We start from the raw sequence: 24,090 nt of genomic DNA on the forward strand, positions 1-24,090 counted from the left end.
AGCCATCGGCTCCGCCTTCAACGAGGATAGGTGGGCTGCGCTTTTAGGCAGCCCCTAACTGAACGACCAAACCCTGGCCGTCCAGAGTGCCCCCGATCGGGCCGTCAAGCCCGGCTTGGCCGTCCCTACGTGGGACTAGCCTGGTGACACGGGGTCTCCCCTGCGTCTTCTCTGGACCCAAATAAAGTTATTTCACTCACTCACCCTTTGAGCGTACGCGATTCCATTCACAATTCCTTACTTGTGTAATAACGTTTTTTATTATCTGTAGCTCTTTAGTCATAATAATTTGCCATGCTTCTCTACTAATGGTTGGTGCCTAGTAATGTAATTTTCAACGTCGCATTAGTAATTGAAAAATAATTCTAGAACGACTAGCTTCGTGGCCAATCTACCGTAGTGGGTAAGCGTTCATGCTTAGGAAAACCAGCATATGTGAGTTAGGTGCCACATTCTTTAGCACATAATCATCATCACCAATCTAGTTCAGTGGGTGTGTGTCATTTTGAAGAAGGAGAACAACAACCGGGACCTTCAGCTGCCTCGCCATGGGGAACCTGGTAACCGCTGCTGGCGAGGATGCCGGTGAGAACGGGACGAATCAGTTACTCGGAAGCGCTTTTGCGGAAGCAGAAGCACCCAGCGAGGTTCCTTCGAGCCAGCGCCAAGAAGAACGCACCACAGCGACGCACGGTGGCGGCGCAATGGCGCGGCGAGGTCACAAGACATCCCGGCAGCCTTCTCCGACGCATGTCTCCCTGGGAAGCAGTGCGTCCCTTGTCCCAAAGGTGGCGAGGTCCTTCCACCAGGCAGCGCAGCGGGGTGGATCGGCGCGAGGTCAGGGTCCGGACCTGCGTGCGCGTCGACAGCCGGTGAGCACGACAACTGTTTGAACCGCGCCTCTAATATGCCGTTTGACCCAGCTAACGTTAGCCAAGCTGTTGAACGAAAAAAAAGAGGTTTAAAAAGCACGTTGCAAGATACAAATATGAAACCTACGGCGTTCGGTCGCCCGAGGTTTGAAGACCAAACACTATAGTTCTGATGATTGTTTCTTGAACAGTGTTTTTTTTTAATATTTCATTATTCAGCTTGGTTAGTGTTTGCTGGGACACACTATGCATCGTTTCCGTCGATCTCAAGATGGCACTATGTCGCTTCGTGAAGACAGCGCTTGTCAGTTCTTACGCGTTTCCTGCAAAAGAAATTTATCAAAAGCTTTTAGGCACGCTGTATACTAGATGGGCCTTGCGGGCAAGGTAATACGGAACATGTTGACTAAAAAGAGGACTCCGTTATTTTTGCTATTGCAGTCATTTCTCCAATATCGCCGTAACAGAGGCCAAACCTCAGCGCTTGCCTCTTAGCTACATTGGCAAGGTAACTATAGAAGGTGTAGGTTAGATTAATTTCACCTGTAGTGTACGTCTCCAAAGCGAATTCCAATGAATGATGTACCTTCAGAATGAGCAAGGGCAAGTATGATGAGGTAATTATTTGTGTGCGGCCAGTGGAGGACTATTGAGCCGATCTATTTAGGCGCTATACGAAATCTACTCCACACGGAATCCACGCCATATCATACTATGCCGCCTTATATAGCTTGCGTTCAATCCCTTTCGTTACCACTGCTGCTTCTAGTGGGCAGTCGGCGTGTCGAGCCTCACGTCGCTTGTGGTGGTGGTGCTTGTCTAACATCGTCTAACGTCAGTTACCCGGTGTGGTGTTTGTCTAACATCAGTTGTGCTTGTCTAATGTCGGCATCAGCTTCGCTGTACAACGACTTTCACAGGGTGGAATGGAGGCGGAGTTCTAACTTTTTTTTCTTCCTTGTGCCTTCGATCGGGGTACTGGAAAGTACTCATGGATGTAGCTGACGCGCCAAGACCGCATTTGTCACTCCCGATGGGTTATATGAGCTTAACATGTTGCCATTGAACCATTGCAATGCGCATGCCACTTTCGAGCGCTTCATGGACAACATACCAGAAATTTCAGCGTCAGAATCCTTGGATAGCCTCTGTCCTAGAGTTCCTGTTTGAGCCGTCTCCGCCTACCACCAACCGCACGTTCGACGCACTGCTCGTCACTTTACCATCCCCGATGGGCTTCTGCAGAACAGCATTCACTTATGTGATGGCCTTAAGTAGTTTCTGGTGATTCCTCGCCATCTACGTTTCAACATCTGTGCCTCCTTTCATGCCGACCAGCAACGCGTTCATTCCGGCGAGAGAAGTCTTGCATGCGTTCGTTGGCCCATGCCATATTTTGTTATTCTGCCACTTCAGCTGCTTTGCGCATATTTCCGGCTTCCTGTAGAGTCGAGGTATTGTCCCGCAACATTTTCTCTCTGGCAGTCTTGTTATTAGTGCCGAATACAATCTGGTCCCTAATCTGCGACTCTTCAAGAGTATACGGACGATACACTATCGGATCTCTATCTAGGCATTCTAACGCAGCTACTGTCGCGCGGAACAGCAGTTGAAGGGGAATAACGTCAGTTTGCGGGTCAGCTACCTGTCATTGACGAGATACTACCTAAAGGATGCAAAATTGTCCTACGCAAGTCTGTGAGGAGCGAAATGCTAATAAAGGTACCCGCAGGTCATCTCGGAAGGAATAAGTGCACGGAAACAGCACGCGCACTTATTTTTTGGTATGGGCTAGACGGTAGCACTGAAGCAATGATTCTTTAGGGCAGAGCATGCCAAAAATGAGCACGCCAGCAGCAGTCTCAGCCCCTTGTTTTTTCCCGACACCCGATATGCCGTGGTACAGAGTAGGCTTCAATATAGTCCTTTTTAATGAGATAGCGTTAAGGAACCCATGTCGCAGAAAATCCGGCGTCGATGTCGGCGTCGGCGTAAGCATCGGCGTCCGGGACATCCATGGCGGAGAAATTCATCCCGAACCACCCCGGCCACAAAGGCCCTCCGCAGGGTGCAAAGGGTTAGCGAAAAAAATTGAATTTCTCAAACTAAAATCCGTCAGAGTAATCGTAAAGTACAGCTTAACTATAACCTACACACATGACAGCGTGGTATTATAATTTGAATGTACGAGAAAAAAGCCTGTTAAGCAGCCAGGGAGGGATCTTTGAATGCTATCGCGTTCCACTCTTAAAGGCGAAGCTTAAGCGTCCTCCAGTTCTGATGGTGCGCGGCTCGGCTCAAGTAAGCAACGCTCACGCAATTTTGGACACGCGCATGCCTCGGGGCAACATGCAAACAATTAATAAAATAATAAAAGAAGGCTCTAGAGCCTTCACATTTTGCTACGACACAGCTGCTATTCCCCCTGTAAAGATGTCGTCCCAGCACTGCATTCGTGTTTAAAGGTGAAGCCGACTATAAGAGAATGGGTGTAAGCGTAGTATTTGTAAGCTAGCTTTCCCACGTTGTGTGTTGCAGTGAAACCTACTCATAAAAAATGCGATGTGAACGGGGCCTGATAATGCAATTGCGTTCCACTCTTAAAGGCGAAGCTTTGTAGTCCTCCCATTTTTTACAGCGGAGCTGTTAAGAGCTCAGTCTTCGATGGTCGCGTGCGAATGTAGAAAAAAAACTCTAACTGGCCGTATCCTGTATGTGCGAGTGAAAGCGCGCGAGGGACGCGCGTTTTCAAGGGGAGTGAACGCACGGCGAAGAGCAAACGCCCCTTCTTCCGTCGCGCGAAAGGCCGTGGGGTGACGGGAGGGAGGGAGGGAGGGGAGGCGACGTTTGGCTGCGGCACAAAATGCTTATCTTGCGACCGGGCGCAAGGCAAACTGGCGACTCAATCTCCCACGCGAAAGGAGGACAGCGGGAACGCAGTGCGGGACGGAGGGGTTGCGGCTTCTGCTCTGCGAGCAACTTGTACTTTGCGCGGCGCCGGGCGGTCGCGCGCGCCGTATCTTGAAAGCGATCTGCAACACGGCCCCTACCTATGTATGCACTGTGCTTTCGCCGCTCAGTTTCCGTTGAAGCGATAGGCCGCATGAACCTTCGCTCGCTGTTGCTGGCGCGCTTGCTCACGCCAGCATTCTGACAGCGGTTGTGTGCGGTCACACAAACAACGCGCAGAACTGTTGTCGACGGCGGCGTCGTTTTGCCCGCGTTCGCACCAAACGCGAGCGGCGTTGGTCACGTGTTTAGGAAGAGTGTGCCAACTTTGCCGTATACCCTATGGTAGTGTACAGTAGCGACCATAAGGCCATGGTCCCTGTGGTCACTAAAAAATGAGAACCACCGGATCAGATATACTTCTCATTCTTTAATAGTTCTATAGTGACAAATACGGGCGCCAGCAGAAGACGAAGAAGAAGGCGCTTCTTTTTGTTGGTGGTCACAATCGCTCCGCTTGGCCGTTGCCTGTTTCTGGCATTCATAAAAACGCCAAGCGCATCTAACCTCGAACGCGTCCTATCAATTGGTGGAGCGTGCCGGTTCCCTTTTCATCCTGGAACTCCGTACCCGGACTCTACCCCCAGCCTCGGCAATGCCTGACGACGCGCCACAGCAAGGTGCTCCCGCACCACCGGTGTTCGCCTGCTCCGGCGTACTACGACAGCGAGACCCTGTCATTTTCAACGGCACGGAGGAGTACGACGTCGTGGACTGGCTCACTTCGTATGAGGGGAAAAGCGCCCACAATAAATGGGATGACGGCGAGAAGCTCAGCAACGTCAACTTCTACCTGGCGGGCGTAGCACAGCTGTGGTTCCACAACCATGAAGCTGATATTGCCAACGAGCTTCGCGGAAGTCTTCGGCCCACCCGCCGTTCGCAATCTCCGCGCAGAACAGCGCTCACGCGGTCGCGCCCAGCAATCCGGCGAGAACTCCACGTCCTACATCGAGGATATTGTTGACCTCTGTCGTCGCATCAACCCTGCTATGTCCGAAGCCGATAAAATCACACACATGATGAAGGGGATCGATGACGACGCCTTCAACGTGATTATTGCCAAAAATCTCCAAAGTGTCACGGACGTGGTCGAGTACTGTCAGAGCTACGACGAGTTGCGCAAACAGCGCATTTCTACATGCCTCCCGAGCTCTGACACACCAACATGTCAGCGTTAACTGTAGGCTCTGTTTCTACTGACACCACAATGGTCATGCGGCAGATACAGCAGTTTGTCCGAGAAGTGGCGCGACAATTATCCCTTGTTTCCTGCGTCCTGGGCTCCGCACAGGCGCTTGCTCCGACGCTACGACATGTCATTGAGAGCAAATTTCTGACGCTCTGCCAACTACCTACCAGCATCAGCTTGTTTCCGCTCCTCTGACCTATGCTGACGTCGCACGCCGCCAGTCACCAGCAATGCCACTCACTACGGATCCTGTTCGACCAGGATCCGTGCTGAGTGGCATTGCCTACCTACCTGCTACGCTGCGCGTGCGCCTGTCCACCCGAACCCACCTCCTTTTCGCCGTCGCGGACCGTCTAATCTTTGGCGCACCCAGGACAACAGGCCTATTTGCTGCTTCTGTTGTCTACCTGGCCATGTCGCACGTTACTGTCGTCGTCACGACCTCTGTACTAGTGCGGGCGAAGTAAATCAAGGCTACTTTCCTTCTGAGCCACCACACTCGATCTTCTCCCACTCAACGATGAACAGCTGCTCACCGAATCAACGTGACTACGGCCCACGTCGGTCGCCCTCACCGCGTCGCCGTTCACTTTCCCCTATGGTTCGTCACCCCCCAGCCATCCAAGCGGAAAACTAGCCATCGCAGTTCCAGAGGCAAGAACTGCGCTCATGTCGACAACTTCAAGGCCTTGATTTCTACCTGCGAACGAAATAACCATGAATATCGAAGGTGTTTCTGTGCAAGCACTTATCGATACTGGAGCCGCTATGTCTATTTTTAGTGGAGAACTGTGCCGCAAGCTAAAAAAATACGATTTCGCTTTCCGACGTCTCCCTGCGTACCGCAACCGCGCACTACATTCAACCTTCAGTGGCATGCACAGCTCGCCTTGTCATTCAGGACATTTTGCATATAGTCGAATTTGTAGGTTTTTTTTCACCGTGTTCGCACGACGTTATTTTGGGTTGGGACTTTCTTGGTATTAACCATGCCATTGTTGACTGTGCGCGTGCCGAACTTGAGTTATCGCCGACGTGTGACGCCGCATCTGACAAGCCGCCTTCTCGAGTGGTCGTCGCCGCGGGCACTGACCTACCTCCTTTGTCTTCTGTTCTTGTGCCACTTTCTTGCGGCTATGCTCCCTTTTCCACCGCCCTCTTTGCCGCCTCCGAAGCCTTCACCTCTCGTGAACACTTCCTCCTCCCTTTTGCAGTTCTCTTGCAGCGCCATTTATGTCACGAATCGGCCCTCTTCCCCAGCCACCTTATTTCGTAGTGAAGGTAATAGGTCGGCTTGACGATATTGATTTCGCCTACTCGACTCAACTGCCTGACGACACGATAAGTTTTCTCGTCGACAGCATTACACCAGTTACACCGCCGATTCGCCCTCAGAGGCCTTCCTTCCGTCAATTGATTCCCAACTCCCACCTGCCCAGTGTACCCAATTCTCGGAACTGCTCGACCGCTTTCGGATGTCGTTCGATCATAAGCAATCTTCCTTGGGACGCACATTCGCCATCGTTCACCACATTGACACCGGCACCCATGCACCCCTATGCCAGCGTCCATACCGAGTTTCTCACGCTGAACGCCGTGTCATTGATAAACAGGTCAACGACATGCTTCATCGTGGCGTAATACAACCCTCACACAGCCCTTGGGCCTCCACAGTTGTGCTGGTGAAGAAAACGGACGGTAGCATCAGATTTTGCGTTGATTATAGGTGCCTTAACAAGATCACACGAAAATATGTTTATCCGCTGCCCCGAATTGACGACGCTCTCGACTGCTTGGAAGGAGCAGAGTTATTTTCCTCTTTGGACCTTCGATCCGGGTATTGGCAGGTCCCTATGAATGACATTGACCGTCCGAAGACTGCGTCTGTAACCCCAGACGGGTTATATGAGTTTAACGTGATGCCATTCGTCCTTTGTAATGCGCCTGCGCCACCTTCGAACACCTCATGGACAAAATTCTTAAAGGCCTCAAATGGCACACGTGTCTGTGCTACCTGGACGAGGTCATAGTCTTTTTGAAGGACTTTGACTCCCATCTGAACCGCCTCGCAAGCGTCCCGACTTGCCTTTCAGACGCTGGACTGCAGCTTAACCTGAAGAAGTGCAACGTTGCCGGCCGCCGGCTTACCATCTTAGGCCATGTTGTCAGCAAGGACGGTGTCCTTACCGACCCTGCAAAGCTTTGCGCCGTCGCCGAGTTCCCCAGGCCGTCTACGCTGAAGGAACTCCGTAGCTTTATAGGCCTGTGTTCGTACCTTTCGCCAATTCGTGCGTAATTTTGCGTCCATAATTGCCCCCTTAATGCAGCTGCTTGGCAACAGCCAAGGCATCTCGGCATGGTCTACAGCTTGCGAAGACGCGATCGCCACCTTACGCCATCTTTTGATATCCCCAGCTATTCTACGCCACTTTGACCCAGACACTCCAACTGAAATCCACACGGACGCTAGTGAAGTCGGCTTCGACGCTATTCTAGCCCAGCGTAAGTCTGGCTTCGATTAGTACGTCGTCTCTTACGCCAGCCGCACTCTCACCAAAGCGGAAACGAACTATTCAGGCACCGAAGAAGAATGCCTTGCAATCGTTTGGGCAATCACCAAATTTCGACCTTACGTATATGGCCGTCCATTTGACATCGTGACTGATCACCACGCCCTGTGCTGGTTGTCGTTAAAGGACCCCTCCGGTCGCCTAGCTCGTTGGGCGCTTCGTCTACAGGACTATGACATCCGTGTTGTCTACCGGTCAGGCCGTAAGCATTCGGATGCCGACGCTCTTTCTCGCTCACCACTGCCTGATGAGTATTGTGCTGCGTCTGTCTCGAGCTATGATTCTTCTCTTACATTCGCCGACATTCCATCTGAGCAACGCCGCAATCCTTGGATAGCCTCTCTTCTAGAGTATTTATCTCAGCCGTCACCCCGCACCACCGACCGCTCGTTTCGGCGCACTGCTCGCCACTTTGCAATCCGCGAAGGGCTCCTTTAACGCCGCAACTACCTATCTGATGGCCGTAAATGGTTGCTAGTGATTCCTCGCCATCTACGTTCCGACATATGTGCCTCTTTTCATGCGGATCCGCAATGCGCCCATGCCGGTGTGCTAAAGACGTGTACACGCCTACGGCTTCGATACTACTGGCGCGGAACGTACCGCTTCATTCGGCAGTACGTCCACTCGTGCTCCAAGTGTCAGCGCCGCAAGAGCCCACCTAACCAGATAACAGGGCCGCTCCAACCATTGCCTGGTCCCTCCCGGCCTTTCGACCGTATGAGCATTGACTTGTACGGCCCTCTACCGTACACCCCAGATGGCAACCTCTGGGTTATCGTCGCCGTGGACCACCTAACGCACTACGCCGAAACTTCAGCGCTTCCGGCGGCCACAACACGTGAAGTCGGCTTGTTCATCCTTCGCAACCTCGTTCTTCGACATGGTGCGCCTCGCGAGCTACTGAGTAACCGTGGTCGTTCATTCCTCTCCCAGGCTGTAGAAGCCCTGCTCCGCGAATGCAACGTTGTCCATAGAACTACAAGCGCCTATTATCCGCAAACCAATCGTATGACTGAACGCTTCAATCACACTCTCGGCGACATGCTCGCTATGTACGTTTTCGCTGACCACACTAACTGGGACCGCATCCTTCCCTTTGTTACGTATGCCTACAATAGCGCCACCCAGTCTACCACGGTATTCTCTCCTTTCTTTCTTCTTTATGGTCGCGAACCTTCCTAGTTCATGAACACGATTTTTTTGTATCGCCCCGACGATTCAGAATCTACGACTCTATCCGAAGCTGCCACCTATGCCGAAGAATGTCCTCAGATCGCACGCTCACTTATCGAGCAATACCAGGCCAGCCAGAAACATAGTCGAGACGCAGGCGTGTCTTTTCCATCATATTCACCTGGGACACTGGTATGGCTCCGCGTTCCCTCGTCTACTCCCGGCCTTTCCACAAAGTTCAGCTCAAAGTATGACGGCCCTTACCGGGTTCTCCGATCGACGTCCCCGGTCAACTACGTCATTGAGCCTATTCAGCCATCTACAGACCAACGGCGTCGCGGATGCGAAACTGTTCATGTCGACCGACTTAAGCCGCACTAAGACCCACCAGTGCTGCCTGTTCCATAGGTCACCAGGATGGCTCGTTTTTCGCCGGGGAGTGATTGTAGTGACAAATACGGGCGCCAGCAGAAGACGAAGAAAAAGACGCTTTTTGTTGTCGGTACTCGCACTCGCTCCGCTTGGCCGTTGCCTGTTTCTGGCATTCATAAAAACGCCAAGCGGATCTAACCTGGAACGCGTCCTATCAGTTCAAATAACCAATGACACCATCAATTTAATAGGCATAATTGGAAATACATTATTCCCACCATAGTACAGCTTCACTGGTCTTCCATCACCACCCCAGTGTTTTTCTTCCTGATTTCATTTTTGGTGGCGTTTGACGCACACTCCAATTTTCCTGAAGTGGAAAAATTAGGTACAACGTTGGCCGATGAGGTGTTACAAACGACATGCACCTGATTATCGCGCTACAGGATTCCTGTACAAGTATGGACAGATAACGGGCGCCAATTGGCATCCATAGAGGTTGCCGACTTCGGAAAGCTGCGTGACGTTGAGCACATTATTTATTTACGATTTCCTTCCACGCCTCGTATGATGTATTGGGTAAGGCGGGCGTCGCAGGTAAATTCACAGGTAATTTCACAGGTCACAGGTTCCTCGTGACAGGTAAATTTTTTGGGCAAAAGGCCTTCGGGAGGCACATTTACCTCTTCTTTATTTCTGACTTTCCTTCAACCACAACCTGATGAAACGTGCAAGCGCGGGGCCTTTGGGTATCTATAGGCCTCGATGCCGTTATTTTTCAAGATCTTTGCCTAGTAACGCTTAGGAATATCCCTGATGGGCATTCGTAGTGAATATCCCCGAAGGGCTTCCATTTGTAGTGATTAGGCAGCGCTGATATGTCGCGCATGCGCTCTGTTGTTACCTTATCAGTAGCAGCCAGAACATGCTTGCTAAGACATCCTGAATGAAAGGGCCAGCACTGTGGCTTTACCGCTTCCTTGATCCAATGAGCTTGCTCTTTGCAATGTCCCAGTCACCTTGTCCGCTGCTTTCCATCGATGCTTCAGCTCGGTGCACTGAGGTCATGCGTCTCTATCAAAAGGCTCGTCGCTAAGCGTTGCACATACAGGACGCACTGACGATCGTGTAAGCAAATCAAGCGAAGCTTGCCCAAACCTAAGGGAGGGGTTGGGAATTTTTTTGAGCGTTTGAGACGTGATTCTTGGAGGATGAGAAACCGTGGATTCGCCCGGCGAGCACGAGTCCATTCACGATCCCACTCCTGCTTCCGTTCCTTCAATGCCGCAGCTGGCCTTGAACTGGCGAGAAACGGCGCGCGCGGAGCGAGTGAGGAGAAGAACCTGTCAAGCAGCTGTGGGTGTGGAGGGTTTACGGCCGCCAGCTGTGGGAAAGAAGGACTTGGTTGTTCGCGTACCACGACAGCCACACCGACGGCGCGAGTTAGCCCATACAAGCTGCGCTTGAAAAGCTGCCTACATTCCACCCAGTTAACCTCCTATAAGACCGTTTGCACAGCCCCTTCAACTTTTTTAAGCGTGAAGCACTTTAGGGACCCGGGCTGTTAGCGTGTCATGCTTGGTCACGCGCAAAAACAGGGTCAAGACAAGTGCAGAATTGATCAAAACCGGTTCAAATAAACTAACATGATTCAGAATAATGTAAAACAGTAGGAATAATCAAGCATTAAGCGCATTAATTAGCAGAAACAGGTGAAAATGGTGAAAATCTTGTAATGTGATCTGATGTCGTTGTGGTAACGCGCAAAAACAAGTAGTCAAAACAGGATCGAAATAAGCGCAGAATTGATCAAAACCGGTTCAAAATAAGATTACACGATTCAGAATAATTTTAAAGTTACGAATACTCATGAATTAATCGAATTAACAGAAATTCGTTAAAATGGCTTCTAACTATCATCAGCAAAGGCTTCGGCTCCATCTGCGTGGCGGTTCCCCACCAGTTGTGCCTTAGCAGAGGTGCCAAAACGGATGATGCATTGCTAAACACAAGATGAACACGGGATAAAACGAGCTAAACACAAGGAACACACAAGCGAAACACCGGCGAATCATTGCTTCGCACTTCACCAGCTTTCATGTTGAGTGGAACTGCATTACCGCCGAGTTTACCAAGGCCACTGTCCCTGACCGGTACCCAATTTTTTTAAAGTGAGAAGCACTTTAGGGGACCGGGCTGTCAGCGTGTAATTTGATCTCATGTCGTCGTGGTCACGCGCGAAAACAAGGTCAAAACAAGTGCAGAATTGATCAAAACTGGTTCAAAATAAACTAACACGATTTAGAATAATCTAAAGGATAGGAATAATCAAACACTATATAGGCGCTATAATTAGCAGAAAATTGTGAAAATCTTGTGATACTAGGTCGTCGTGGTCACGCGCAAAAACCTCTGAAAACAGGCCTAAAACAAGTGCAGAATTGATCAAAACTGGTTCAAAATAAACTAACATGATTCAGAATAATTTCAAAGATAGGAATAACCAAGCATTAAGCGCATAAATTAGCAGAAACTCGGGAAAATTGTTTCCCAAACACCATTCTGGTACCAGCGCAGTGCAAGAGGGCGCCACCACCCCACAACCGCTGGATTCTCCTAACTCCAGCGCTACTCCAGCCCCCGATGAGCGTGCGCCGTGTGGCAAGAGAGAAGGAACAGGAACTGTTATAAGTAGTTGGCACGCTCCGGAACTTCCTTTGTGCCATGGACGCCGAGCGGCAGGCGCGTATCGAGCGACAGCGCTGGCGCATCACTGCTTCGCACTTCCCTGCTTCACGTTAGTGGAGTTGCATTAGCGCTAGATTTGAACTACACAAGCGCAGTATTTTTTATGTATACATGTATATAGCTTTGCGTCTCTCCCGTCACCTCTATCTTTAAACTTTCTGTTAGTTTGTTTTTTTCTTTTATGTCGCAGCTTTCGGAAGCCGCGCAGTCTCAGCGCTTCATCCGCTGGTCTCAGGCTTCGGTTTGCCTTTGCGTGGCTTCTGTTGTCTCGTTTTGACTCTTCGTTCCTGCTATTCGTTCTCCGTTCAGAGCCGCGCCGCTGGTTCAAGAAAGCGCGGCCGGGGTTGTTTCGAAATTTCGAAATTCACTCAGAAGTGATTACGCAAAATATTCATTCTGGGTATGAAATAAGGTGCATGTGTACTGTAACCAAGTGGTTTACATATATTCTTGTCATCCGCTTTCGAGAAATTTGATACTACGAAAGCAACCCCGCGCTGTGTTTCGAAATCACTGAGATGTGAAAATACCGGAAGCGACAGCAACATTTCAATGTACTGCACGTAGTTCCTTCTTTATCTCTGTGTTTAGCAGCGAAATACAGTTCGTACCGCAGCAAACATGCGGAGATGATGGGGATAATTATTTTTTTCACCTACATGGAGACGCAACTTTTGGCATCTAACGGTGGTATATAAATAAATTTTTTATGAAGTTCAGAACAAACAGTAGACAATAAAACACCACCTTGAAGAACGATTATGTCCCATAATTGTGTTCTGGTCTCAGGAGCTTAACGTTCATGGTCGTACAGCGAAGCTGTTGCCGACGTTAGAGAAGCACAACCAACGTTAGACAAGTACCGCCACCCCAACTGACGTTAGACGACGTTAGACAAGCTCCACCGCCACAAGCGACGCTAGCACAGCCACAAGGTGCAGATGTAATGCCTTTATTGCGACAGTGTTTGCCATAATACCGATTATGGTCGCCGCACACGCTGTGCGACAAAAGCAACGGGCAGAGTACCCACGCATCAAGGACAGATACAGTGTGTGTGCACGCGTACATCACGCGCGCACGTACTTGTGCGGCAGTGCAGCATTCATCCTCGTTCTTCTAGGACCATCCGCCAAGCACAAGTGCCTTATTGAACTAATTGAAAAAGTCATATACGTGAGAAAGATTTGTAACTGTACCTCTCACACACAAGCTGCAGACATGATAGCTTCGGATTGTAATTCGCATATACCAGAATACGTAGTTCTGTTACACAGAAACTCGGAGACAAAGCCCTTTTCCAGCTGCTCTTTGAGGTCTCTCTGAATGGTCCGCGGCCTCTAAGTAGCGGTACTATTTTTGGTTGAACAGCAGCCGACGAAATATCCTGACCAACTAGAGGCTAACACGTTAGCTTTAAAGTAGAGAAGCGGGGCTCGACGCCGTCATACGCCCATTGCCTCCCGTAAGGGAGAAGTCACAGGTGGAACACCGCTTGAGAACGCTAGTGGAGGCTGAGAGAGGGCAGCTTTGTACGCAATGACGCTAGCCTGCTGGCTGCATGTTAAGAGTATAGTTAATGTCTTCTAGCTCCTCCAATATTGAGCCGACTTGAGGTATTCGCCCAAAACGCTCCTTAGGCGGCGTTTTACAGCTTCCCGTGCATTGGCCAAACCAAAATTTGCAATGGGACCTGGTGAGAAGCCCTGTAAGGTCGTTCCTACCAGAACATTCGGCGTTTGGAGAGGGCGCGTCATCGCATGTAGGCCAAATGTCGCGTCGTTCACATTGCTCGCCCTTCGGACAGCCGCAGAAGCTGTCAGCTGTCGGAAATGCCGCGAACGCAAAAGAAGTCGCAGTTTCGCTCGAAAAGGCGAAGCATCAGTTGCGATAGCAAATCAGTAGAGAGCGATACGGAGTAAGGATAGTAGATTTATCGGCTGTATAAACTTGAAAACATTCGCTTACTAGCTGAATTATTAAGCATGGTGTAACGCGCTCAAGCAAACATGAATCAATCGCACTCGATGACCCCGGACAACCGCTGTCAAAACGCTGGCGTGAGCATGAGCTGGCCGCAGCAGTGAGCGAAGGTTCGTGTGGACTACCGCTGGTCTAGCGGCGAAAGGCACAGCGCTATATAAAGTTAGGAGCCGTATTCAGATCGCTTTCAAGATACGATGCGCGCGACCGCGCGCAGCCGCGTAAAGTAAAGGTAGGCAATTTCTGGCAGAGTAGAAGCCGCAGCGCTTCTCTCCTTCGCTGGCTTCGCGCTTTCCTCCTTTCGCGTGCGCGATTGGGTCGCCAGTTCCCCTTGCGCATGGTCGCAAGATACTAGAGATGGGTCGCTCAGGAGTGAGCCGGATCTTGTGAGCGGCTCTTTTTAAAGAGCGAGTGAGCGGTGGTTCAGTAAAAATGAGCGGCGGTTCTCTTGGAGAAAGGGAGCAGGTTCTCTCGCGTTCAGAGAGCCGTGCCGATGCGTTCCTGTCAGAGCCGTGTCTTCTGCTGGGCGCGACTTCCGCGCCATCTATTAGCGGTACGAGAAAGCAACTGCCCTCCCACCCTTCCTCGCAAGAGTCGCCTTCACCCCCTCGCCTTCGGCTGAAGAACGAAAGAACCGCCGCTCACTTACTGAACCACCGCTCCCTCGCTCTTCAAAAGAGCGGCTCAAAAGATCCGGCTCGCTCCTGAGCGCTCACCGCTCTTTTCGCCACGGCTCACTCGCTCTTCAAAAGATCCGGCTCGCTCCTGAGCGCTCACCGCTCTTTTCGCCACGGCTCACTCGCTCTTCAAAAGATCCGGCTCGCTCCTGAGCGTTCACCGCCCTTTTCGCCACGGCTCCCTCGCTCTTCAAGAGATCCGGCTCGCTCCTGAGCGCTCAGGAGCGCGCCGCTCTGTTGAAGAGCGAGGGAGCTGTGGTTCAGTAAGTGAGCGGCGTTTCTTTCGGAGTTAGGAAGCCGGTTCGCTCTCCTTGAATGAGCCGTGCTGAACCGTTCCGTCAGAGCTGGGTCTTCTGCTGGGTTTCGATTTCTGACCGACGAATGGTGGCCGGTGTGGGCAGGCTCGCGCTACTGGTACTCACTCGCAGTGTGTTGTGTGAGCAGCACTCCCTTTGTTTTTTTTTTTGTGCGTCCTATGGTGTGGCACCCGATGCCACCGAGGGGAGAAGTTAACAAGTCTTAATTGGCAAAGGATGGTACCGTTCGTTTCCTGCTGCTGTTCGAACGATGTCTCACGACTCTCACCGATCGCACATCGTGCGCTGGTCCAATAACAAGTCGAAGATGGTCTTCCGTGTCTTTAAAGACAACAGGTGAACGTACAGTTTACGTCCTGGTCTTCATTTGTGCTAATTAGTGTAGTCATGAAAAGTCGCCTATGACATCCACTTCAGTGCATTTTCTGAGCGTGTATCATTAGCACGTCATTAAAACGAGGTCAATGATCTCGTGTTGTAATAGAGCTTCATTTCTTCTTTTTTATTTTTTTTTGTCCTGGCGTATGATGGCATGATCGCCAGTATCGCGCGTGCACTCAAGAGAAGAAAAAACGAAAGGTACATGCGGCAGTTTTGTGGATCTTTCGTGTGATTTTTGTATATTACTTCAAGAAATGATTTCTACATTCATTTTGCATGGCATTACAGCTTCCTCATATTATAGTGAACGTACGTATGTGAATAAATGAATAAAGTTGAAACATAATGTACAATCATTGTGTGTTTTTATTTTGACAAAAGTTGATTTTAAAGCACCACAAAAACAGACAAGCTTCTGTAATGACGATGAAGTTACATATTTTTTTTTCTGAAAAAAGTACGTCGCATTCTGCCTGTCACAGTATCATAAGCATTTTATCCCCAATATCCGAAAAGAAAGTTTCATCACAACTAAAATTCACGCTCTTAATATATGTAAAAATATTATCTAAACATAGCGAAAATACCAATAACACGGTTATTAAATTATGCATATATAGTTTTTTTAAAAGCCAGATAACTATAGAATATGCATAACACAGGTTACACGTTTAAGTGAACCGGTGAGCCGTTCAAATCAACCGGTTCATTTCAGTGAGCTGAGCCGTTCCGAGCCACTCACTGAAGTGAGCCGTTTTGCCCATCTCTACAAGATACGCAGTTGGTGCCGCAGCGCAACGTCACCCCCCTCTCCCTCTCGCCCCCCGTCCATGGCCTCTCGCGCGACGGAAGACATGGCGTCTGCTCTCCACCATGCTACTGTAACCATGCGTTCGCTATCCGTGAAAGCGTGCGGTTTCCCTCGCACACACAGCATACGTCGCGCGGCGACGATTTTATCGCCCTTCGACTGTATACGGAACCTCACGGCGACGACGGATATCGACCCCATAAATGTGCTTCTAGTATCCGTATAATTGAAAAGAGCGTGCGATATTTTACAACTAACGAGATGAGCCCAGTCTGCGCTAACCTAAGCGCCGCGCGAGGTTTTTCAGCGTGATTTTTGTTTCGATTTTATTCGCTTGCGTCGAGGTAGGTTGCTTTATTATTCGCGTAAAGTTCTCCTTCGCGAGATTATACTAGAATAGACCACCGTTATTTCGCTACGTTGTCCTTTCAGATGGATTTCTTTTCTAGGAGATAAAATTGAAAGCATAAAAAATATTTTGGCATGGCTGAGAAGCATGATGCCTTGAACACAATTTTTGATAGCGCACATGTGATGAAATAGTTGCTTCTGGCTAGGTGTGACATTTCGCTTAACCATAGCTCTCTGGAAGTGTGATCCTAGTTACAGTAACACAGCCATGCAGTCATCGCTGAATAGCACGGGCTCGAAAAACGACAGAAGCCATCCTGAAGTTTCAGGACAATTTAGCAAGGTGAAAAAGGTGCACGTGAACTTTCAGCAACAAGTATTTAGCATATATGAAAGATTAAAGCTCACTGAGGAAAAATGGCTGGCGTGAAATATTCTATGTAGTAACCGGTGTTTTGAGCAGTTGTGTTTGTACGGGGCGAGTTGGTAACGCACGGCGAAACAACGACAGCGCGTCAGACGGGAACACTGAAAGATGGACAAGATGCTCACTCCCCACAATGTTTATTCGTACTGCAAAGGCCATATACACTGAGGCGTGCACAGACGCAACATGCACTGAAGCTAACCGGATAGTTAAGTTTAAGGGCTGCTGAAGTTGTGATGACCTAATCATCCATGATTTTACTCGAGAGCCGATCGCCCTGTTGGGCTAAATTCAAGAAGAAGGTTCCATGTTTTGTCTTTGGAGCTAATTGCATTCAACTGTTAGCCTCACGCACACATGGACTGGGAAACGTTTCTGTAGGCACCGCCCCGTGATTGCTTAATCACTAGCTTGAAACAGCAAGACCTCATTTCTTTCTGCGTGATATAAAGAAAAATTCAGGCATAAATGCTTTCGAATAATTCTTCCTACCCGCGCTTCAATCAAGTAAGTGAGTGAGTTTGGGAAGCGCAGCACCATCAGCATCAGTATATCCCGAATGTTACCTGAAATAATGAGTTGTTATTCACCAAAAGGTGCTGTTCATCATGTGACAACTTACCAGGAATTGGTGCAACTGATTGTGCATCACTTCAAGTCAGCCTTACATCTATCGAACCAGCTGTATGTAACTTGCTGTTTCGCTTAGCTGCTTGTGTGAGCGTACAGATAGCACGCTGATGTTTATCCTGTCAGCCATATCTTCTGTAGTTTGTTTTCTCATGTGGGCGGTGTTCTAAAGAAACCAAGATTTTTCTTTTTCGACTGACACGTGAGGTGCGTATAATGCACTAGGCGAAATATGGCTATCTTGAAACATCAGCAACAATGAAACCTTCGAATATGACAGGTCGAACAATGCCTGTTCTTGTGACCGTGATATCAAACAGGTCTGAATTGGTGTTGCCGATCATCTGCGCACGTACGTTGTTCAATTTAGGTGTTCTGCAAGTTTTCCCGTGAATGCGTGCGCATAACACGTCATGACGTAATCCTGTGGTGGTGCAATCGCCCTCCTAAATATTCGTGGAAGTTTTACGTCCAGTACTATGGTGTACCAAATATTAGTACTGTATTACTTCTGCGCAAAACTCTCATTTTAGTAGGACACTAACATCCCTAAGGTAAACTGTTGTTCGGCGGGTCCCCGTCATAATGTCACCCGATTATTAAATTTCGGATCTATATTTACGTTTTCGCTGCTTGTCACTAAACCAACACGAACTCCTGCGACGAAGTGTAAACCTAATTTATCTCTCTCTAACTGCTTTGCGTGAACACGCTTGCCATTTATTTTTTATCTGGTCTTCACAATTACTGGTTCGTTCATTTTTCAATTTATGTCACCGAACGTCAGAAATATCAGGCAATGTAGATTAGGGCTTACTTTCCTGCCAAAGATAGTGAACTCACAATGCTCCCACGCTAAAATATTATAAGCACTCTGTAGATAGGTACTGCCAACCGCTCCGAAACAAGTCGAAGTGTTTTATCAATAGGTAAAACGGCTAGGTACCATTTCATTCAAATACGCATCGCGGTGGTATATAGAATCTTAAAGCGCATTCTGGATAAAAACAAAAGAAATAGAATGTTCCGTAAAGCCGAACAGGTGCCGCTGCCATGAGGGGCGGCTAATGTCTCTGCTCATTACATCGAGATGCGGCGTTATTTGACAACAGTCTCTACTCGTCTGCAAAGGTCTAGTACTGTAGTTCTAAATCCTTCAGCGCTTGCTCTGTTCTTTTACAAACTTCACTTTTAGTAAATAACGCCTTCAATAGCCGTAAAATGTACGTTCGCACGTTCAAGAACACTATATGAACGTTTCGTAAAGCAATGAACGGGACTAGTTGGTGGATGTTCTTGATTGTATTGCGCTTAAAATTACGCTGACGAAAGACCTAAAGAATAAACATAAAAGAACAAAACGTGAACGTACGTGGCACGGTACCAGCAGATGTTTTTATGCCACCTACGTCCACTTCTTGTTATATTAGGTTTGTTGTTTAGTTCTTCCGTTAGTCTAATACTAAGCGCAATAAAATCATAAACTATATGAATGATACAAATACCATAAAGCGCGCTACACCAGCGAGTGCCAGCGAAGCGTCAAAATCTTAGCAAGAGATGGCGCCACCATGCCACACATTCGACAAAGATATTGGCCCGTGATCGAGGTCAGCGCGCCCTGACTGCTGCTAACGTTTCAACGGAGCGCAGAAGCACACTCACTGTGATTCGTATTGGGCAGGCCGTGTACTTAACAGCAACAGTTGTGCACCCTCGAGTCTCGACGATTCTGCTATATTGTCAACAGCTCATCACTAATGTGAAACCACCACAACAGTACCAAACGAGCTACATCCCTAAAGTTCAAATGTTGTCGGTAGGAGAATATACAGGTTGCCGTTCAGAGGGGGCATTTATTCAGCGCATCAGTGGAGTTCCACGCCAGGACGCTCCAATAAGGATCAATAATTGCAGCCCATTTGTAAGCCTTGGTGCGGCAGTCCTGCGCTCTGTTAGATCCATAATTTTGTGAGGCGCATTAGCGGAGCCACTCATTACAAAATATAGCCTTTCAAAGTCCGATGCGCTCATCTAGACGTACTTCTGTTCGTGAACGCGCAAGAAATGAGCCCTTTTCCTCAGAATGGATTTCTCGCATTCGTGCAAGTTTCCTTAAAGTGCCATTATTTCGCGAATTTCTATTACATTACAGAGTTTTACTGTAGCGTAATATGTTTGCGTTAGCGTTAGTGGGTGACACAACGCTAACGTTATCGCCCGCTGCAGTCTATGGCGTACAGCACTTGAGAATTGCGGTACTGAGCGGAACGCTAACGCAAACACAAATGGCTGCAACGCCAGGCAGGCGTTAAGGTTCGCAATGTAAAAGTAAACCATGTGATTACCAAATATCAATGTAGTCGTGTGCTCTAAATATATTCCGCCCAGTACCAATGACAATGAGACTTAGCACATCATAAACTTTTATACTTTACGTGGTGGCGCAATTTATGCCAAATAAAAAGTACTATCCAAAAAATGTAGCCATGTCAGATAGGAGAGGGAGAGTGTACCAAGGCGTGCGCCACCAAATCTCGAAAAACATCCACCGCTGGTACAGCTTTTCTCAGCAAGCCTAAATCTTCTAAATATCGAGAACAAAGCACGGATGCTGCGCACACGGATATGAGTCGTTATGTGGCCATTGCGGTCTCTGAGTGAAGTACATTAATGTCGGCATGCTCTGTCGAGGCAGCCTCCCAGGCAATAGCTGAGGAGGTATCCATCGCACTAGGTCTTTCGGACTCCACCCGTTATCATATCTATTCTAATTCACGTTCAGCGGTTAAACCCTTTGCCTCTGGCAGGGTCTCCCCGCTTGTTGCTAGGATTCTCAAAGGTAGGACTGTCACTACACACGAGATATTTTGGTTCCCTGCCCATATGAGCTCTACAATCGGCGGCATCACTAACTCCAACAAATTGGATCACGCCCGGGCGCGAGGAGTTGACTTCCGCGTGGGGTTTCACGGTCCTGGGTTGTTGGACCGCTCCGCCCCGCACGGGGCCACACCTCTAGATGGGGATGCGGCTCATCGAGGGTCGCGGGACATTCTAGCTACATTCAACGAAGTCACTTCGCATTATCGTTTGGGTCGTAGGGTCCTTCCTCCACCCCATTCGTATCTCACGAAAGGACAAGAAATTACGCTCAGCCTGCTACAGACAGGTGTGTACCCCTGTCCAGCTAGCCTTTCGGTATATATGGATATATCTCCTGTCTGCCCGGACTGTGTGTGTGTGTGTGTACACTTGAACACATGATGTGGGACTGCCGCCCCCCCCCCCCCCCTATACCCAAGGAACTCAAGGTGAAAATCATCCAGACCAGGGTTTTATTCCGCCATCAATAGCACGGATAGTGGCCGTCAGCTTTGGCCAATACAAGGGACCCATGATGCCGCGGGCAGGTACTACCTGCCTGCCCGAACGTAGGAGCGGCCCCATGGGGGGTCGGGGTAAAACCCGGCTCTCCTTCCTCGGTCTTCAATAAAGTTATCTATCTATCTATATATCTATCTATCTATCTATCTATATTATTTCGGACACAGCACCCCATTGTCAGTAATACTTTGTTGTCGAAGCATCATGACGCAAATCTATAACAAATACAAGCATGAGTGGACTACGAATTGGTCAAAGAGTGCAGAATCATTACTTAATAGATAAGAAATAAACGCTGCCCATTTAGATGACCGCTGCCCCGTTGCCCAACGCAAGGCCCCTTTACACATGTTAGCCTTGAGCGGTAAATCCCGAAAATAGCATGCTCACAAGAGCATGAGTGTCTGACTTACTTGGCATGCGCAGTGTGCATCACGCAACTCTAAAGCTAAATCCGTACGTTTGCTGAGTCTGTTCTTGCCTCCCGGATGCGTATGATCACTGACGCATGCTCAGATACTTTAAATACGTGTAGTTAGCAGAAGAGCAAATTACAAGTTTAATGATTATGTGTGCTCTTGTTCTCGTGTATTGGCTAAGCGATAAGTTTGCTTTGACATGTATCGGTGAAATATAGAGCACTCGTTTTTTTTTTCTTTTGCATTGAGCATTTACTTAGCACACAATGCTCCCCTATAGTGTTAGCTATATACTGCCCAGCCACTCACACAGCCACTTGTGCTGATGCGGGCTCTGTTCACCGCTATTCCTGCGAAATAAATTGATTCATTGATTGAAACAATAAAAAGATGCTCCAAGGTAACTGTGCTTCTCGAAATGCGCGCGCCCTTCTCTGATCGCTTAACAGGATCACAATTGGCATTCACGTCTGCAGCCCCGGGTGGCGGTCACGGCTCCGAAACATCAGGCATGGCCGCGCCAGGCCGCCGCGGTGGCAGCACGAAGTCGCAGGCCTCGCGCGTCACCCTCAAGCCCGCCTTACCTGGCGCCGGTGGCGGAGAACCTATCGCCGGGGTCGCCATCGGATGAGCAGCGCATGCTGCCTCGGCCACAGCTCAGCCCTCCGGTATCGGCGCCAGAGATTCGCCGTCCATCAGAGGCAAGCACCGATTGATTGATTGCGTTTACGTCCTGAATCAATCATGCGAACAATTTTGACCACCGAGGGTTCTTTAAACTGTGCATAAATTTAGGTACACGAGCGTCCTTGCTTCTCACCACCATCCAAATTCGGTCGCCGCGGCCTGGACTAAGAAACCACGCTCTCTCGCTAAGCGGCAGAACCCATAGCTATCCACTGCTGAGCTAGGCCACTGAGCTACCGCGGTTCGCTATAACGTAGAGCGTAGTCTTCCATCTACATCGTCAATGTCCGTTTCTTGTCGCAGCAGCGAGATGACCGTCCACCAGCCTTGCCAGTGGACGCGATCGTCAACTCTGCCTTGCCACCCCGACGCCTGAGCGCGTTCCGACGCCTGTTGCAGTTCAAGCGAGCTTTGCTCCTGTCGGGTGTCACCCTGAGCCTGGCAACTACCATCTTGACAGTGCTTACGTGGAAGCTCCTGAACGAGCCGCTCGGAGACGACGTGGCGCGCAACGCCTCGTACCTGGCGCAGATGTTGTTGCTTACAGGCGGCGACGCGGTTCATGGAAGCCCAGACAACGCTTCCATAGTAGGCGCCAACGAAAGCGCGAGCTTATCCGGAGAAGCGGCTGGTATCTCGGCAGCACCTGGCGGTGACGATGCGGCGCCGCTATTTTAGAAATTGAACGACCAAAGCGTCTATTTCTCATGCGTTTAATTGCTATTTCATTTCTGAGTTGTCTGGAGGACTTCATCAGATTATTTATTGACTAAGGTAAATTTTGTTTTAAGAAATAGAACGTTTCATTTCCGGTTGTTTCACTGTGGGAAGACAGCATATGTGGGCACGTGCGCCCGGCATTTGTCTGCGTCATTAAGACGCATTGCGACATATATAATCTGTACTGTCACCGTAAATTATGACCTATATCGTTTGTTACCGGAAGTTTTTCTTCCAATCTTGCGATACCCGTGGTTGGTCCATGCACGCGGGACAAATGTCTGACATTGTGGACAACATTTAAGCCCAATAATTGGTACTAAAGAACACAGATGCACGTCGGAAGGATGCATCCGCTATTGTGTAAGGGTGGCATTTAGCGTAAATTTGCGTCCATCTTCATGATGCGTTAGCATTCTTTGGCTACTTCACGAAATTTCCGGTGACTGTGTTTATATTTATGTTTCTATCTAACCGTTCTCCCGCTTACCTGGGCTAACGGGTATTCCGTGGTCGAACGGGTAGTGCATCGCGCTGCTGTGCTAAAAGACCATGGTTCGAAACCAAGCATCTGACCAACTTAATTATGGGGTTGAGTATGTGGCAGTATCAACAAACCTGTTTCACGCCGACATGGGTGACTGTAGATGCGGGATAAGGTAGGTATCGCTGTTCAGTAAAACTCGGTGACGCCGACTTGGAGCCGTGCGTATGTGCCACTCGCTCTGCGCTGGTCCTCAATGAAGCCTTTTGATGCTAACTTGCGACACTAGGTATGTGCCAGTGGGTATGTGCCACGCTTCATAAACAACTCCGACGCCAACTTGGTAACTAGACCTGTGCCACATAGAGTTTCACACTATAAAACCTAGAGGAAAGTGTGGCGCTGCTGCGCTGTGGTATGCAAGGGAATGCCGGTGTATTGTGGATTTGGATTGGCATCGTTCATGAAGAGCCAGAACGCCTTGAAGACGCGCCTGGCTAGCACCGTTCCGTATGTCAAAATGATTCATTTCCTGCTAAAACAGGACGTAAAAAACTGCTTTAGCTTTATTATTACACAAAAAGATGTTTTGTTTAATTTTGAGGACATACTATTGGATGCACAATTCTATGAAATGTAAAAAGTATCAGCTGGCCGCTAAAGTTGGAGGGCAGACGACAAGATTCTCGCTTGCTTTGGAACAACTTGTCGTCTGTTCTTGCTTTTCATCGCTTGATGCTGCATTGTAGGTAAGTAAACTTTATTGAGAGGGGTAATATGGGTGAATGAAAGCCTTTTATGTAGATTTTATTTTAAGAACGCGTTATTTGTGTAGCCATATCCACGTTTTAGACGAAGCCTCGTACAACACCAGCCA

General features: G+C 49.1%; 1 protein-coding gene across 1 annotated transcript; it reads left to right on the forward strand.

The window, feature by feature from the left end:
* Nucleotides 1–529: 529 nt before the first annotated feature.
* Nucleotides 530–22,687, forward strand: LOC125944258 (uncharacterized). Its single transcript, XM_049664605.1, has 3 exons — nt 530–872; nt 21,799–22,023; nt 22,313–22,687. The coding sequence occupies exons 1-3, from the start codon at nt 549–551 to the stop codon at nt 22,685–22,687; spliced, it is 924 nt and encodes a 307-aa protein (XP_049520562.1). The 5' UTR covers nt 530–548.
* The last annotated feature ends 1,403 nt before the right edge of the window (nt 22,688–24,090 follow it).

The sequence above is a fragment of the Dermacentor silvarum genome, chromosome 3 (assembly GCF_013339745.2).
Source record: "Dermacentor silvarum isolate Dsil-2018 chromosome 3, BIME_Dsil_1.4, whole genome shotgun sequence".
NCBI lineage: Eukaryota > Metazoa > Arthropoda > Arachnida > Ixodida > Ixodidae > Dermacentor > Dermacentor silvarum.

Excerpts from the sequence above, each read along its gene's own strand:
- LOC125944258 (XM_049664605.1), top strand. The coding sequence starts at position 549 with ATGGGGAACCTGGTAACCGCTGCTGGCGAGGATGCCGGTGAGAACGGG. Across the intron at positions 873-21,798 it reads TGCGTGCGCGTCGACAGCCG|CCCCGGGTGGCGGTCACGGC; the intron begins GTGAGCACGACA and ends TCACGTCTGCAG. Across the intron at positions 22,024-22,312 it reads AGATTCGCCGTCCATCAGAG|CAGCGAGATGACCGTCCACC; the intron begins GCAAGCACCGAT and ends TTCTTGTCGCAG.